Genomic DNA, 18,464 nt, shown 5'->3' on the forward strand with positions numbered 1-18,464 from the left:
TTCTCAGAAATTTTGTTGACTAAACCAAAACAACGCAGGGCCGACATTGACTGAGAAAAAGAAGGCATCGTGTTTGTCATGTAAAAATGTATTAGTCTAACTATTAAATCCAGTGTTTTCAGGCAGAAACGTGTGAAACCTGTACTTCCAAAGTCTTATTATGTTGTCATGTGACTCTGCTGGTTTTCGAGCAGCTAGTTTGCTCTGCTTCTGGTGAATTTCTGATCATTCTTGAAATGATCTGGTGTTGTTTATAAACTGAACTTTCCCACAATTTGAGGCATTCAGAAAATACTGGTTGAGGCTATGTGGATGAATATTCATACAGGCCAAACAGGGCAGTTTCTCTAATAAAGACACTGATTAATTAATGAATAAGCAGTGATTGCACTTTTTCTACATTTCAAACTGAAATGGGTCAACAGTTAAAGTTTACATATTCACAAAACGCTATTCTGTTTCCTAAATGTTTCTCTTGTTCACAAGAGGATGCAATAATGCCATATATTATAAGCAAAGACTTTCACGTGAAGTACAATTATTTTTAGTGTAAGAGTGTGAGCGTGAGACCTTTCAGGATTTCAGAGCTATTGCAAAGTAAAAATGTAAACCACAGAAGGAATTCTAAAAAAAATAATCCAAAGGAAAAATGTTTTGCAATTTGACGCTCCGCCCACCCAGTGCATATCGGTTGGTGGAAAAAACAAGGAAATGGGACGTACCCGGTAGCAGTGACTTTTTTCAATAAAGTCTGCTGTTTGTGGCGTAAACATTGCTACAAGAACAGAGGAGTGCAGTAAACCTATCAGGATACACCCGTCTATCAATAGAGGTAAGCTTCTATTGCGCATCATTCTTCACTAGCGGCCATATTTTCATATCTCACGTGTTGATTTTACCTAATTCCATTTTTTATGAGTTTGTCGCTCAGTTCATTGTCACGTCATTGGTTGCTTTTTCAGTTTTCATTACTGCCTTTTAACAAATGTTTTCGGATCCCAGACAAAGCAGTTTCAAAACTATTCAGTGGCACAAAACTGCATAATTTTGTGTGTAGTGAAAAAGAACTATTGCCTTAGATTCTGAAAGTGTCACGTACTAGCAGGTAGGTGCACAGTCACTCTGTCACAATAACAAAGAGATGCCATTAATTGTCTGCACAGAAAACGCCTCCGACTGGAAGTTATCAGAGCGTAGAAGTCCCCGGTGTTCCTGCTTAACTGGTTTTGGTGTTTTCTGATGGCGTTTTCCAACATTTCACTGCGTGGTAACGTGATCCAGATGTTTCTAGTGGCATCTAATGCGAATCTTTGTAGATGCCAAGATTCAATTTTTGCGATACGTGTGTCGAGTCATTAAAATTATGTTTAGATAATTTAAAGGATAAATGATATATTTATTTTTAAGTAACTTAAACGGGTTCTAATTGCTGACCAAAGTAAGTTTAGCCTGCGAACTGCCCTGCATGATGAGTCACAGGCACACCCTGTGCTGACAACTACAAGGGGTATTCATTGTTATTTGTGTGCGGATTATCGCTGAATGAATTCAGATAAATTACTAATGCAGTGTTTTCTTCTTTAAAATGCAGAGCTCATACAGGACTATAGAAACAAAAGAGAACCACCCCCTAAAGCATGCACTCTTTATAACGCACTCTATTGTGTTGGTAAGGAACAGGTTATGTTCAGAGTTGCAGTTTTAAATTCTGCTGCTAACACAGAACGCCCTCAAGAATACTAATTTAATCAACACAATTATCAAGCAAGGTGGTTAGCACTGTTGCCGCACAGCAAGAAGGTCCTGAGTTCAATTCCACCATCAGGCCGGGGTCTTTCTGTGTGGAGTTTGCATGTTCTCCCCGTGTTTGCGTGGGTTCTCTCCGGGAACTCCGGCTTCCCCCCACCGTCCTATCCCCACAAGCTACATGTCTTTACATGCAGCTTGTGGGGATAGGTTAATTGCATAATCCAAATTGCCACTAGGTGTGAATGTGCGAGTGAATGTGAATGGTTGTCTGTCCCTATGTGTTAGCCCTGCGACAGACTGGCGACCTGTCCAGGGTGTACCCTGCTTCTCGCCCTATGACAGCTGGGATAGGCTCCAGCGCCCCCCCCCGCGACCCTGAAAAGGAGAAGCGGATGGATGGAATTATCAATTTGGTCAATTTTATTGATTGAATTGAGTATTTCATTGATCTATTTAAAATGTATTGATTTGATTTCTTAACAAATCGAAGCGTCTACAGGTTAGTAATGTTAAAATGTTTAATGTTTCAGAGTTCTAATATGCAGATGTGGCGTTAAATAAACAGCAGTACTGAGAGCGCACTCAGCATTAAAATAAAATAAAAAAAAACTCAATATTTTGATTTCAACATTGTGTGTAAAATGAGAAGAAATTTTCTGCACAAAGAAGTATTTCTTTATTTCCAAGTATTCGTGTCACTATCAAATTCTGTTCGCTATAGATTTTTAATCATCTTCACCTGATTAAATCTCTTAATGTATTGAGCGGAATCCATTAGAAGTGTCACGTGAGCAGTAAAGCGCCAGCCACCCCCTTTTTTTTTTATGAGCGCGCACAGAACAACCGCGGTCAAGTGAACCATCATTTGTGCGTTGGGGTGAAACCAGCCTGTGGAACGCCAGGACTGCCATAATGAATTAATTAAATACACCATTAAATAATTAATTAAATGTGGCAATAATTAATTAAAATTGGAATTAATTAATTAAATAAATAGTTATGACACATGTAATTAATTAATTATTGACACATTTAATTAATTATTTATGTATTTCACATTTTAATTAATTATTGACACATTTAATTAATTATTTATGTATTTCACATTTTAATTAATTATTGACACATTTAATTAATAATTTAATGATTTATTTATTTCATTTTGGCAGTCCTGGCGCCTGGCTCTCATCATGAAATAATTTTATCTGTCAGCCTCACCCATCAAACTCAGGGGGCGGGGTTAACGCTGATCGAGTCAAAACCATTGCTTTGGCCTGGTGGCCATTGTTTCTAGCACACAACAACCGGCATGTGGAAGCTAACAGAACTGAGCTTTGAAAAACCCTGTTTGTGTGTTACCAAATACCGTTTTAATATTTTTTTAGCCAAGAATGTAGTGGTTTAATCTTCATGTGTCTGGTCGGTTTGTCAAGATACAGCCTCTTTGCAAAAGTGTTTCGATGATTTCGGAGATGTCTGCCCAGTCTCACGGCAAAGCGTGGGATAGACCCGCTCGCCTCGCAAGCAATCCCACCGACAAAGCGCAGGCCCCGGTACACAGCTGTAGTAACCCCCGCTGACTTCTTTTACTGAGGTTATATTTATCGATGTTTTATTTCCTGATGTTCTTATGTGTCCTACGTGTTTCAGTCGCCAATTCTGAATTATAACTAACATTAAAAACATGTTTAAGGAGGAGAGAGAGCAAATAAATCTGTTTAACATCTGATCTTTGGGTTTTTGTTCAGTAATCAGCGTGACCTGTGTATAAACACATAAAAGAGATAACGTTGGTGTTTCCGTCATGTAGTAACTGCTGGCTTTAACTGTACAAAGGTTGTTCGACACTATGAAACACATACAGACTTCATGATGTTCGGCTAATATTTTTATTGTGAATATTAATCATGCTGACCTCGCTCTGTACACCACGCAGCGAGGTCAGCATATCCACGATATCCTCAGCTCCATGAGTTAACACAAAGTTTCCCAGCTGACTATCTAACTTCCAACTATTCCAGAGACATGAAAATATACAGCATAAAGAAAAGTGTAAGAGACTCAGCAGCAGATTAGAATAACAGTTATACATTTAATAAATCACCAAATGAATCCAAGAAACGAGCAAACCTGTTCCGACAATTTGAATTTGTATTCCCTCAGCTGCAGACTCGCTGCTGTTTAAATGTTTGAAAAGGAAGATTAGATATAAAAAACGTCAAACATAGACTCAGTCTGCCTTCACATTTGATATGAGGCCAGCACGTATAGTGGCCTCAGCAGGCTATTACTGAAATACACGTGCTATATCATAAACTATGATATAAACAGGGAGGTCCTATTAACATGTTTAGTTTTAAAGGACACCTTCCTGCCTTTAGTCTCATTCATGAGCAGTATTAGTTTTCTTCTAACATCCAGAAGTCTGCACAATGTGTTTCATAGTTTGTAACAAGCCTTTGACAGGTTAACGCTGCCCATGCAGCTTCTCTAACATTTGATTGGTTGCCGTGCAAAGTAAGTCAAAACAGGTCGATCCTAGAAAATCGATTGCTTGTGTAGACTTGGGGCAGCCAGTTATCCCAGAATGCAGATCAAATCACAAGCAGCAATGGTGGTGGTGTAGTTTTAAAATACCCCGTTTTTCTGTCACCAGCTACACTTTTAACAGTGTTTTAGCCGCGAATGTCGCGACGTATGTCTGGTCAGGTTGTCAACATAGAACATGTTTGCAAAAGTGCTCAGATGTTTTCAGAGATTTCACTAGCTCTGCTAACAGTTAGCATGCAGAGTGCACCGAGGGGGTTACGTTAACCGGTTTGTTTACATATTCCACTCTCCGTGTTCCACATGTTGCATTCGCAGATTCTCATTTTCACCGAACGATCGTCTCTTTCCGCCTGGTCTTGTGTCTCTGTGCTTCTGTAACATAAAGAACGAGCTGACATTTTTCTCACGAAACCAGCGATCAGCTCAACAGACCCTCAGTTTACCTGCATGCATCCTCCTCCTCATCTGTCAGCTGTTTAACACCTGCTGCTAATTCAAGAAACACGCCTACGTTTCCTGGTGATAGTCACAGTTTAACTGGGCAGCCGGTGCTCGATATAAAGCAATGTCAGCGCATTTTTCTGCACAAGATAAGGAAATATAGTGTTTTCCCCGAGCGCAGAGCTGCTGGAGCTCGTTTCCTTACAGAGCACTTTATAGGCGAGCCAGCTTTATCAGCGGCTGATGTCCAATCACCGGCACACAGCTTTGAAACCTCAGCTGAGTTTTAGCTCTCAGTGGTTAAACGCTGGACTTCATTCACTCAGGTTCTGTCTGTCGGGTCACGTTTACTTCGCTGTTTTATTTACAACTGAGCAAATCGGTTTGGCTGAGGTTAAAGTTACGTTTCATAACTGCATAGTTTCACAGACGTTTAATGGTTCACTGGCACATGTGTTAGACTGAACTATCATCTAAATATCATCTGTTTTTTAATAGTTATTCAACTGTATTCTAAGCACCAGCTGTCTGTTAGAATGTGATTTTTTTTCTCTCTCTGTTGGCAGAGGTATAAAAATGCGCAGGAAAATCTGACATGCATTATTAACCTCTGTCTCTCTTCCACAGCATGTCTTTATCCTGTCTTCCTTCTCTCACCCCAACCGGTCGCAGCAGATGGCCGCCCCTCCCTGAGCCTGGTTCTGCCGGAGGTTTCTTCCTGTTAAAAGGGAGTTTTTCCTTCCCACTGTCGCCAAAGTGCTTGCTCATAGGGGGTCATATGATTGTTGGGTTTTTCTCTGTATCTATGAAGCGCCTTGAGGCGACTTTTGTTGTGATTTGGCGCTATATAAATAAAATTGAATTGAATTGAATTGAATTGAATTGAATTGAACTTCACCGACGATATTTAGGGAGGAATAAACACACATCAAACATAAATGAACCATTTGTCTGTCTCCATAATTGAGAGCATTTTCTCTTCTTATGTCAACACTCTCTCTCTTTTTTTTTTTTTTTTTTTTTGCTTTTTCGGTCATGTTATGTTTACCTGTCAAAGGCTTGTTACAAACTATGAAACACATTGTGCAGACTTCTGGATGTTAGAAGAAAACTAATACTGCTCATGAATGAGACTAAAGGCAGGAAGGTGTCCTTTAAAACTAAACATGTTAATAGGACCTCCCTGTTTATATCATAGTTTATGATATAGCACGTGTATTTCAGTAATAGCCTGCTGAGGCCACTATACGTGCTGGCCTCATATCAAATGTGAAGGCAGACTGAGTCTATGTTTGACGTTTTTTATATCTAATCTTCCTTTTCAAACATTTAAACAGCAGCGAGTCTGCAGCTGAGGGAATACAAATTCAAATTGTCGGAACAGGTTTGCTCGTTTCTTGGATTCATTTGGTGATTTATTAAATGTATAACTGTTATTCTAATCTGCTGCTGAGTCTCTTACACTTTTCTTTATGCTGTATATTTTCACGTCTCTGGAATAGTTGGCAGTTAGATAGTCAGCTGGGAAACTTTGTGTTAACTCATGGAGCTGAGGATATCGTGGATATGCTGACCTCGCTGCGTGGTGTACAGAGCGAGGTCAGCATGATTAATATTCACAATAAAAATATTAGCCGAACATCATGAAGTCTGTATGTGTTTCATAGTGTCGAACAACCTTTGTACAGTTAAAGCCAGCAGTTACTACATGACGGAAACACCAACGTTATCTCTTTTATGTGTTTATACACAGGTCACGCTGATTACTGAACAAAAACCCAAAGATCAGATGTTAAACAGATTTATTTGCTCTCTCTCCTCCTTAAACATGTTTTTAATGTTAGTTATAATTCAGAATTGGCGACTGAAACACGTAGGACACATAAGAACATCAGGAAATAAAACATCGATAAATATAACCTCAGTAAAAGAAGTCAGCGGGGGTTACTACAGCTGTGTACCGGGGCCTGCGCTTTGTCGGTGGGATTGCTTGCGAGGCGAGCGGGTCTATCCCACGCTTTGCCGTGAGACTGGGCAGACATCTCCGAAATCATCGAAACACTTTTGCAAAGAGGCTGTATCTTGACAAACCGACCAGACACATGAAGATTAAACCACTACATTCTCGGCTAAAAAAATATTAAAACGGTATTTGGTAACACACAAACAGGGTTTTTCAAAGCTCAGTTCTGTTAGCTTCCACATGCCGGTTGTTGTGTGCTAGAAACAATGGCCACCAGGCCAAAGCAATGGTTTTGACTCGATCAGCGTTAACCCCGCCCCCTGAGTTTGATGGGTGAGGCTGACAGATAAAATTATTTCATGACGAGAGCCAGGCGCCAGGACTGCCAAAATGAAATAAATAAATATATTATTAAATAATTAATTAAATGTGTCAATAATTAATTAAATGTGTCAATAATTAATTAAAATGTGAAATACATAAATAATTAATTAAATGTGTCAATAATTAATTAATTACATGTGTCATAACTATTTATTTAATTAATTAATTCCAATTTTAATTAATTATTGCCACATTTAATTAATTATTTAATGGTGTATTTAATTAATTCATTATGGCAGTCCTGGCGTTCCATAGAAACCAGCCGCCTCTTATCCTTCCGTGAAGCGTTGGATATCTTCTTGTTCGCTAATCGAGACACCCACACAAACGCACAGAGGAAGTTAAGAGAAATAAAGCTCCAGGACCATTGTTTTCCCCAGTGAAGTTTTCATTTATTTTTCTTTTCACTTTCGCTGGTAATGTGCTTCTTACTTCACAATTCAATGGAATCTTCAATGTGACCGCAACAACACTCAGTTTCATCTCAATCAACTGCAAAATTCCCGAGAAGTTAAAAGACAGTTACTCAAATTCAACCAGGGCTGTAACTATAGATTATTAATCTATCGATTATTCCATTGAGTAATCTGATAAGAAATACTTTGTCGTATTAATGAGAAATAATAAATATCGTAAAGAAAAAGAAAATACGTGTCTATCAAAATGAGCTGCTCACTGTTTTCTAGTAGAAATTGCATTTTTCTTTTCGTTTCATCCGTCATATTTCATTTGTCAGTCTCTTTCTCCCCCAACTAATGGCTCTGCCTCTTTGCTCATTCGGTGCGTAAACAGACTCCAGCTCCACTTTAAACTGTGCCTGCACCATCAAAAATATTTTAGTTATTTATCCGCCATTTTTCAATTGGTCTTAACCTTTTGATCAGGACTGTGTCATATTCAAAAATTGGCACACATGTAGCGGAGTAACCCAGAGGAGTAATCAACTGAGAATTTCATGTCAAGGATGATTTTAATTAATTTTTTATGTGATGTTATATTTGATTGAATATGTTGAATTAGACCAGAAATGTCCGTTAAATTTCTCCAGAATTATGCAGTGGAATGAGGAAAAAAAAAAAAACCTGCACACGTGAGTGTTCAAGAAGAAAAATCCAATTTAATTTAACTGTCATGTATAATTTTAAATACATTTTTAACATGATGTTGACACATTGCTTTGAAATGTTTTTTCAGTTGAGTAGTTGTCCTTTAATTTCTTGGGTGTTTAAGCAGTTTAAGATCCAACTTCTAGAGTAAGTGAACCAAAGTAGAAATATGTTGAAAGTATCATGTCAACTGTGAAGGATGGCTTTTAATGAATTTTGGAATATGATGGAATAATTGCGTGATTGTGTTGAATTTTACTTGCCCTCTAACTTCTCAGAAATTTTGTTGACTAAACCAAAACAACGCAGGGCCGACATTGACTGAGAAAAAGAAGGCATCGTGTTTGTCATGTAAAAATGTATTAGTCTAACTATTAAATCCAGTGTTTTCAGGCAGAAACGTGTGAAACCTGTACTTCCAAAGTCTTATTATGTTGTCATGTGACTCTGCTGGTTTTCGAGCAGCTAGTTTGCTCTGCTCCTGGTGAATTTCTGATCGTTCTTGAAATGATCTGGTGTTGTTTATAAACTGAACTTTCCCACAATTTGAGGCATTCAGAAAATACTGGTTGAGGCTATGTGGATGAATATTCATACAGGCCAAACAGGGCAGTTTCCTGGACTTTTAGAACCGAGAACAAAGCACTGATGCTCACACAATATCAGTGTGAAAAACTGGTGAAGAAAATATGGTACATTGTTCCAGGATGCATAGAGGAGGTATTTCCTGCATGTCTTACCAAATTCAAATTCAAATTCAAATTTTATTTGTCACGTACACAGTCATACACAGTACGATATGTAGTGAAATGCTTGGACAACTGCTCGTGACCTAAAGAGAACAAAAAAGGAAAAGGCTATGAATAAGATAGGAAATAAATATGAAAAATTAAAAAGGGTAAATTTAACTAGGAAGGAATAAAATATAAATTAAGGTTAAAAATGAAATAACTGTACAACACAAATTAGAATGAAGGGTAAATTTAACTGGGAAGAATAAGATAAATATATAAATTAAAGTTGAAAATAAAATAACTGTACAACAAAATACACAATACACAATATAGAACTATATAAGAATGTATGAAGAAATCTAAATATAAATAAATATATACACAATAACAGCAGCTGTACAAGTATTAACCGGAAATGAAGAATATAGTGACCAGTGTTGTGCAAAACCAAAGTCCAGAAAGTCCAGTGTGTGTGTAAGAACCATATGTGTGGGTCAGTACTGTGTGGTGGTGTGATTGAGAGACCGTATCGCCTGCGGGAAGAAGCTCCTCCTCAGTCTCTCTGTGTTGGTCTTCAGGGAGCGGAATCGCTTTCCTGACCTCAACAGAGAGAACAGTCTGTTGTTGGGATGGCTGAGGTCCTTCACGATCTTCCTGGCCTTGGTCCAGCACCGCCTGCTGTAGATTGAGTGCAGGTCAGGGAGCTCGGAGCGGATGGTGCGCTCAGCTGACCGCACAACCCTCTGTAGAGCTCGTCTGTCCTGCATGGTGCTGTTCCCGAACCAGGTTAAGATGTTTCCCGCCAGGATGCTCTCTATGGTGCAGGAGTAAAAGTTCCTGAGCACCTTGGAGGGCAGTTGGAAGTCTCTCAAGCGTCTGAGGTGGTAGAGACGCTGTCGGGCCTTTTTCACCACGGTGTTGATGTGACAGGACCATGACAGGTCCTGCGTGATGTGAACTCCGAGGTATTTGAAGCTGTCCACTCTCTCCACTGGGCACTCGTTGATGACGGGGGTCTGGTAGTTCCTCTCCTGCTTAGTGCTGAAGTCCACTATCAGCTCCTTTGTCTTACTGACGTTTAGAAGGAGGTTGTTCCTCTGGCACCAGTTCTCCAGATTCCTAATCTCCTTCAGGTAGGCCGTCTCGTTGTTATCAGAGATCAGGCCCACCACGACGGTGTCGTCAGCAAACTTGATGATGGTGGTGGAGCTGGTAGTGGCCACACAGTCATATGTGTACAAAGAGTACAGCAGGGGGCTCAGAACACACCCCTGGGGGGCTCCAGTGCTGAGAGTGGTGGAGGCTGAGACATGTCCGCCCATCCTTACTGCCTGTGGTCTGCCAGTTAGGAAGTTGGAGATCCACTGACACATAGATGAGCTGAGTCCCAGATGCTCCAGCTTGGTGGTGAGTGTGGAGGGAATTATGGTGTTAAATGCAGAGCTGTAGTCTATGAAGAGCATTTTAACATAATTCCCCCTTCTAGTGTCCAAGTGAGTGAGTGATGTGTGGAGGAGATGAGAGATGGCATCGTCTGTGGAACGATTTGGACGGTAAGCGAACTGTAGTGGGTCCAGTGTGTCTGGTAGTGAAGAAATGATGAAGTCTCTGACCAGGCGTTCAAAGCACTTCATCACTACTGAGGTGAGGGCTACAGGGCGATAGTCATTGAGAGAAGCAGGGTGGGGTTTCTTCGGGACAGGAACAATGATGGACTCTTTGAAGCATGTGGGGATCACCGACTGAGATAAAGAGATGTTGAATATCTCAGTGAACACAGGAGCTAGCTTGTATGCGCAGTCTCTTAGGATACGACCTGGGATGCCGTCTGGTCCTGCTGCTTTCCTGGTGTTCACTCTCTTGAAGGCTCTCCTTACTTCATGCTCGGAGATGACGAGCACGTTTCCGGTGCTGGCAGTATCTTCCTGTCTGCAGCCGTTAGCGCCGCTAACACTAGCATTGTTGGAGACCTTAGCTGCAGCCTCGAAGCGAGCATAGAAAGTGTTCAGCTCGTCTGCCAGAGTCACGGCCGCGTTCGTCATACCGGTTGTTGGTGCTTTATAGTCCGTTATTGTCCTTAGTCCCCGCCACAGGCTCCTAGAGTCACTCTGTTGGAGTTGTGACTCTAGTTTCCTCCCGTAGCGCTGCTTCTCCTCTTTCACCGCCCTCCGCACGTTATATGACGCGGCTTTGTACGGGTCCATGTCCCCCGTCATGAGTCCCGTGTTGTAGGCAGCGGTGCGGGATCTCAGAGCGTCGCGGATGGTTTTATCCACCCACGGCTTCTGGTTGGGAAACGTTGTGATAGTCTTTGTCTCCACGGTATCATCCGCTAGTTTCCCGATGAATCCCACAACCACTTCCGTAAACACGTTGACGTCATCGTCGGAGCTGTTTCTGAACATGCCCCAGTCTGCGTCATCGAGTGCGTCCTGTAACGCGGCCACCGATTGATCCGTCCAGCGCGCGACCTTCCTCTGAACCGGAACTTCCTGTTTCAGCCTTTGTTTGTATTGTACCAGGAGGACGTCTTAGGGCTAACCCCACAGATGCTGGACAGATTGCATTTCTGGGTTGGATGGTTGTGTGTATACTTTAGTTCTTTTATAGTGGCATCAAAATAACAAATGGTAGATTTTGTCATAAATGCAACATAAATAACATGTACTTGATATTCTGGAAAACTCACTTTGTGTCAGGTTAAGGCTGTGTGCAGGCAGGAGTGGAAGTAGAAGGACCCAAAGTGCAGACACTCGGAGACGGAAAGTAGCTCAAAACTCAGCTTCTATTAGTGATGTGTCCTGTGTGTCGAAGCTTCGAATCGGGTAATCGCGGGGGCGTTTTTCTGAAGCGCGTATCGAGGCTTGCGTTGATTACGTATGCAGTGACGTTCGAGGCCTCGCGGGCAGTCCGTACCACGTGACTGATTCAGGAACTGGTTCACCGGTTCGCGCCAGATTCGAAATAAAATGGGCAGCAAAACACAGCTGATTCCCTCATCACATCGTGTTGTGGAATTGGATTACGTACGTGTTACATAGCTACTGGAGTACTGGACACAAATTTCTTTATCCAAACTTGTATAAACTTGCTGTAGTTTTTCTTGCAACCCCTGCTTCATCTGTGCCCTGTGAGAGGATATTTTCAAAAGCAGGAGAAATCCTCTCAAAAAAGAGGAACCGTCTTAAGCCCAGCACTGTGGGAAAGCTGCTATTTTTGAATAAAAACAAATGAAAACTTTTCCCTAGTGTCATGAGCACTGTTATACAAGCACATTCACATCACAACTCCCTCCCTTTTTGTTTCCATGTACATTCCTGTGTTAAGCTGCCAATTTATTATACACAAATATTAATTAAATTAATATAATATAAAATTAGTATAATATTAAATATAACTAATATTTAGAGTTCAGTTATTGGTGTCATGAACAATAGTAATTCCTTTATTCATTCAACTTGAAGTGCCACACACTAGTTTGTGTCATTATTGAGATGTACATAAGAATGATTACGCAGTTACACAATCATCCCAAAAACTGTGTACTGATAGTTTCCACTTTCTCTTTTGTATCAGACATACTGAGACAATATTCGGGATAAATAACCATGAAAAACAATTTATTTATTCGGTTTAGCGGTTTACACATCACATCATTATAATCATTGAGCCCGTTTCACTTGAATTGTCCACTTGATGGCGCAGTAGAGCAAATGAATCATCACAATGCTTCGAACCATGAGTCGACCAGTTGGATGGGAAGCTTCAGTTCATCATGAGGCTTCATCTCACCATCACTAGCTTTTATCGCTGGATGGCAAAAAGTGGCAAAAACATAACCAAAAGCCAAATAAACTTACATGACCAGGCAGACAGAACACACAGCATAAATGAGAGTAGATCACAACACAGACACAAAGAAACACGGGGCTTAAATACACAGAGGGAGCAATCAGGGAATGGGTAACAGGAGGGAAACACAGCTGGGGCAAATCAGGCCTAACGAGACAAGGGGAAGCAAAACCAGACACATTAACATCAGATATGGACTTTCAAAGTAAAACAGGAAACATAACACAGACTCACAGGCAGGCACTATAACAAAGGGAACAGAGACGTGGGACCAGGGCAGACACAGACACTGACTGGATGTGGGGATACAGCAGACAGGGGAGACGGCAACTATGGAACACAGACAGAAAACCAGAACACTAAAACTCTAACCAAACCCCACCCAGAGAACCTAAACTAAGAATGATCCTAAAACCCATAAAGCAAAGCTAGAATATAATGCAATAACAAAATCAAAGAACCAAAAACACAAAACACTGGGTCAACGACCCAGGGACCCTAACACTTTGTGTTCAGATGATAGTAAATAAGCTTTTGAGTAAACTACATTGAATAAAAGTGCAAGCAACAGAAAAATAAACATTTTTGTTTTACAATTAATTAACATGTTTTATAACTTTGCAAAATGAATGATATTTTGTACATTATGTGCAACATCAGATTTCTGTATGCTTACATGACAACCTTAGGGTAGTAATATAGATGCTTTCACAATGATTTATATGTATATGATGTGATTCCATAAGCAAAGTCTGTGTGGCTACAATTAACCATTAAATCTGAGATATTCATGCTGTTTTTAAACTCGGTGAGGTCGATCACAGGAAGAAGATAACAAGAGTGAAAGTAATGGTTGGTTCAAACTTGGATTTTTGAGAGGAGGTCCTGCTGTCGTTGTTTATTATAGTCACCAGTGGAACATTAAGTGAACATTTTAACCCTCAACCAATAAGTATTAAAACAATTATAATACTGGAAGTCCGATCATCAAAATTTGTGATAGTCATAACCACAACATTATCTGATAAGATTAATTTGGAAATATTTTTTTTTTTTACATAGATAGATAGCTAAAGAATGTCTGAAATGTAGAGCACCTATGAATGTTATTTCAACACTAAGTCCTCAGATGTTTCTGTTTCACAGGTACAATGATGAACTGCTGTGGTCTGCTAACTCTCCAGAAGGAACCAGGTACTGACAGAAAGTAAAGGGGCTTCTGTTTACTCTCCAGCCTCTTTTCATTCATCTAAAATTCAAATGTAATGACTTTTTTATTTGTAGTGGCTCATAATAATAAATGATTATTTCCCCATGACTGAGACAATACTCAACAAACCGATTTCAATAGCTGGATGGTCATTTGCTCTTTAGGTTATCAACATGAAAATTGCATTGAGGTTCATGGCCATTTTCACCTTCTGCTGACCAAAGTATACATAAGAAAATGTTGTGCTTCTCCCACACCCACTGGTGAAAAGTTCTGGATGGCATCAAGCTTACTCTGTGAAGTTGATCATATGCATCTTGGACAGTAGTGTACTGCTGCATATGGCTACGATTGATGCAGAGTATATCCTTGTGATACAAAAGCACAGAAGAAAAATGATGGATACAAGAAACAAACAAAAATAAATAAATGAATAATAATATAAATAAACAAACAAACTTTGCAACACTGTTGGACAGTCATGTTTAAGTACCAGCTTGGTTTAATGGCTAACTTTTGTGTGGCTGAAATGTAACACAAGAAACAACCATTTTTAAAACGTGTATGGTTTATGTATTTATGATTGTTCTGTTTCTTTTAGTTCCTCTGAAGAGCATTGAGGTGGAGCTGGAGGTGAGGGACCATGTGGCTACAGTGGTCTCCACTCTGAACTACGAGAATAAGGAGGACAAACCATTAGAGGCTGTTTTTGTCTTCCCTCTGCCTGGAGATGCTGCTGTCTGTCATTTCAGTGCTAAGATCGGACAGACACAGATTGTAGCTGAGGTGAAGGAGAAACAGAAGGTGAGCTGGACAGTAAATATAACCTGATTATAAGTAAGATTCAAAATAACAATAAACACAGTGAATGTCACTGACATGTGTCACCTGTCCTTCAGGCTCGTGAGGAGTATGATGATGCTCTGAGCTCTGGTCAGCAGGCCTTCCTATTGGAGGAGAGTGATCAGAGTCCAGATATATTCTCTCTGAGTGTGGGCAGTCTGCCTCCAGGAGAGAGTGCCTCCATCAGGTTAGAGTACGTGACTGAGCTGTCTGTGCAGGCTGATGATGGTCTGAGGTTCTGTCTGCCTGCTGTGCTCAACCCTCGATACCAGCCTCAGGGTAAGAAAATCATCCAACACTTATTAATTTAGTTAAATATTTATCACAAAACAATCATGCTTGTAACAAGCATGAGTCCCAGTAAAAATGTACCACAGTGATTTGCAACTATCTCTAATGTCAAGTACAGGTAGTGAAGGTGCAGGAGTCCAGGTGACTTCTGTTCCAGCCTCTCTGGTGCCCTACAGTCTGTCTTTCTCTGCCCGAGTGTCCTCTCCTCATCCAATCTCTAAAGTAGAGTCCAACTGTTCCCTGGACCCTCTCCAGTACCTCAACACTGATCAAACCCAGGCCACGGTAGGTAGAGTGCTGCTGTGTCTGCTCTGTACTTATTACTGAGAATTAAATATGAATGTGTTTGTGGTGTGCAGGTCAAGCTGGCTGCAGGACACAAGTTTGACAGAGATGTTGAACTGCTGATTTATTACAAAGATGCTCACCAGCCCACCGCTGTGGTGGAGGCAGGACAGGCCTCTGCTGAGCCGGGTGAGTGGAAATGATAGGAGTAGTTGGTTTTTGAACAAACAATGAAAAGCAAATTTAGGTAATTTTTAAAATTTGTTTATTTTTCAGGCTCTCTGATGGGTGATTCAGTGGTGATGGTGAGTCTGTACCCTGAGTTCCCCCAGTCTGTGATGTCTTCAATGGCTTCATGTGGAGAGTTTGTGTTCTTAATGGATCGATCTGGAAGTATGGGCTGTCCTATCACAAACAGCAAGCAGCAGGAAACTCGCATCAGCAGTGCCAGGGTATCTGTATTAAGTTATTACAGTCAGAAAATCTGTCATAGTGTTCCTCTCACATAGTGGGCTCACCATATTTTCCATCCCTCACAATCCTGTTCTCTTAAGGATACTCTGCTGCTCCTGTTGAAGAGCTTACCAATGGGCTGCTATTTCAACATTTACAGTTTTGGGTCTGGATATGAACACATCTTCCCGTGAGTCTCCCCTCATATCGGTCACCCCAAGAAAGGGCCTCTTTAATATCTGAATGGATGTTTCGGTCATGTGTTTATGTGATGGCAGTAAGAGTGTGGAGTACAGCCAGCAGACCATGGAGGAGGCTCTGAAGAAAGTTGAGCAGATGGAGGCTAATCTTGGAGGAACTGAGATCCTGCAGCCCCTCAAACATATTTACAGCCAGCCCTGCATTCCCAATCAGCCAAGACAGGTAACACACACAGTCTGACACCTTCCTGGTTATGGCTCATGTTGGGGATGATCTGCTCATAATAATGTTGGTGGTTCGATCACTGGCTGCACACCAGTGTGTTCTTGAGCCCCAATGCACATGATGCAGAGTGAGTATGTGTGCGAGTAAATGCTTGATAGAAAGTGCTTGAATATAGAAAAAGATCCTGGAGCCCTTCAAACGTACTTACAACCAGCCCTGCATTCCCAGTCAGCTTAGACAGGTAACACAGACACTGGCTTACATTCATTTACTGGAGACTTTAGAAACGTTAGCTAGAGAAAAGTGCTTTGACATAGAACAAAGTGTTTGTATTCACCCATTTTTGTGAATATGTGAAAGAGACATGTTGTATGAAGAGTTAAGTTCTCAAGCAGAGTAGAAAAATCACTTAAAAAAAAAAAAAAAGCACTCTTCTCCATGCCTGCTTCATGCCCTGGGGGACGGGGCTATGGCTCCCTACACCCTCTAGCAGATCGTTACATGGCGAAACCTTTTGAACACAAGCGCGCCCATTCACACAGGTGTGCACAGGGGTGTTCAACTGTTCACAGACACAAGCTACACCTTTCTTGGCTGCTACCTCAAAGCACATTGTGCACTGTCGGTCCTGCGTGTTGCACAACAACATTCAATATTTAGTATTTACTGTTATTTACACTTAGCTAGACTAAAGCGATGGTGTTGTGTTTATTATGTTGCGCTCTCTCTCTTTTTTTATTTTTTTATTTTTTTTTATTTTCTCTCAACAGGTGATCCAGGAGATTTTTTTTTCTTTTTTACGTGCCCTTTCTCACTGTCCCTCTTCCCCTCTGTTTTTCTTTTCCTTCCTCTTTCTTTCTCCCTTTCCTATACCCCAGCCATGTCTGTCCCATCTGTAACAACTGAAAATAAAATAAATAATAACAACAAAGGTTGATCAAATGGACCAATACGGCAAAGCCGTGATGATCCACTTGGATAAATCCGTTGGGCATCTTTGTTGGCCTTCAGACAACAATTCTGATGGCTAAAGAATCAAACGGGACGGGCAACAAAAAAAAAACTCTAATAAGATTCAGTCCAATTACCATATCTGAAACCTAACTCGGCTCTCAGAACAAGTTGTGTGTTTGTGGGTCTGATGTTATGTCCTTTTGTGCCAACTCTCCTCTCTAGTTGTTTGTCTTTACTGATGGAGAGGTGGGGAACACCAAAGAAGTGATAGATCTGGTGAAAAAGAACTCAGGTTCTCACAGGTGAAACCACAAAAACACAACCATATCTACACAATTCCCAGAATGTCCAACATGTCCACTGTGTACTCAGAGAAAACTGTTGTATTGCAGGTGTTTCTCTTTTGGGATTGGGGAAGGGGCCAGCTCTGCTCTCATCAATGGGATGGCCAAAGAAGGAGGAGGTCATGCTCAGTTCATCACAGGGACTGACAGGATGCAACCAAAAGTAAGACATTTAACACAATTATGAAGTAGGATAATAACACTATATGAAGGACTTACTAAACATACTTCACCAACTTATAAAAGATATTACATCTTATTTTGCTGGTTTGACTAATGGTAATAAACTTAATCCAATATTTTTGTTTGACACCATCAGCAGATTCCTTAATCTTCCTCAATCTGCTTTCCCTGCCATGTATTCCAGTGACTGCATCAAGTCTGTGTGTCTTCAACTGACTCAAATCTCTTGATCAGTTCTCTTCTTAGAGTTTAAACTAATTTTCTCAACATATCTCCTTGACATTATTTCACCCACTTTTGTCCCATACGTCCCATTATTGCACACGTTTTCCTGCCCAGTGGACATTGTCTGTCCTAAATTCATTAGCAGGTTCTACTTGTCATCTGTCCTTGGCTTTTCTCTATTATAAATCATTCCATTTATCTTACCCAGCGTCTTTCCTCTAGGGAAAACATCCCTCCTTAGATTCCACTGTTTTAGGTCATTATGGGCCAATTTCCAAAGTCTTCAAGAAAGTTGTTGCTTCTCAAAACCACAGCACTGAAACAACTTTATTAAAAAAAAAATGCTAATGGTTAGGGATGGGTACCGGTGTCCGGTGCCATGATGGCACCGGTTCTGACATAAACGGTAGTAACCAGACCGAAAAGCAGCGCACATTTCGGTGCTTTATTTCGGTGCTTTTTTTCCTGAGC

At 40.7% G+C, this 18,464-nt stretch overlaps 1 protein-coding gene across 2 annotated transcripts in view; it reads left to right on the forward strand.

The window, feature by feature from the left end:
- Window positions 1-708: 708 nt before the first annotated feature.
- LOC146559577 (von Willebrand factor A domain-containing protein 5A-like) overlaps window positions 709-18,464 on the forward strand; it is a 40,398-nt gene continuing 22,642 nt past the window's right edge. For both annotated transcript variants that reach the window (XM_085245662.1, XM_085245663.1), the window contains exons 1-11: window positions 709-832; window positions 13,926-13,973; window positions 14,591-14,793; window positions 14,889-15,111; window positions 15,242-15,408; window positions 15,483-15,597; window positions 15,685-15,860; window positions 15,963-16,051; window positions 16,140-16,284; window positions 17,464-17,543; window positions 17,634-17,748. In XM_085245662.1, the coding sequence (XP_085101788.1) occupies window positions 13,931-13,973; window positions 14,591-14,793; window positions 14,889-15,111; window positions 15,242-15,408; window positions 15,483-15,597; window positions 15,685-15,860; window positions 15,963-16,051; window positions 16,140-16,284; window positions 17,464-17,543; window positions 17,634-17,748 (1,356 nt within the window). In that variant the 5' untranslated portion in view covers window positions 709-832; window positions 13,926-13,930. The remainder of the gene's footprint in view (window positions 833-13,925; window positions 13,974-14,590; window positions 14,794-14,888; window positions 15,112-15,241; window positions 15,409-15,482; window positions 15,598-15,684; window positions 15,861-15,962; window positions 16,052-16,139; window positions 16,285-17,463; window positions 17,544-17,633; window positions 17,749-18,464) is intronic.

The sequence above is a fragment of the Mchenga conophoros genome, linkage group LG14 (assembly GCF_057382185.1).
Source record: "Mchenga conophoros isolate Kocher_MC1m ecotype Shallow Benthic linkage group LG14, M_conophoros_male_GT1.1, whole genome shotgun sequence".
NCBI classification, from domain to species: domain Eukaryota; kingdom Metazoa; phylum Chordata; class Actinopteri; order Cichliformes; family Cichlidae; genus Mchenga; species Mchenga conophoros.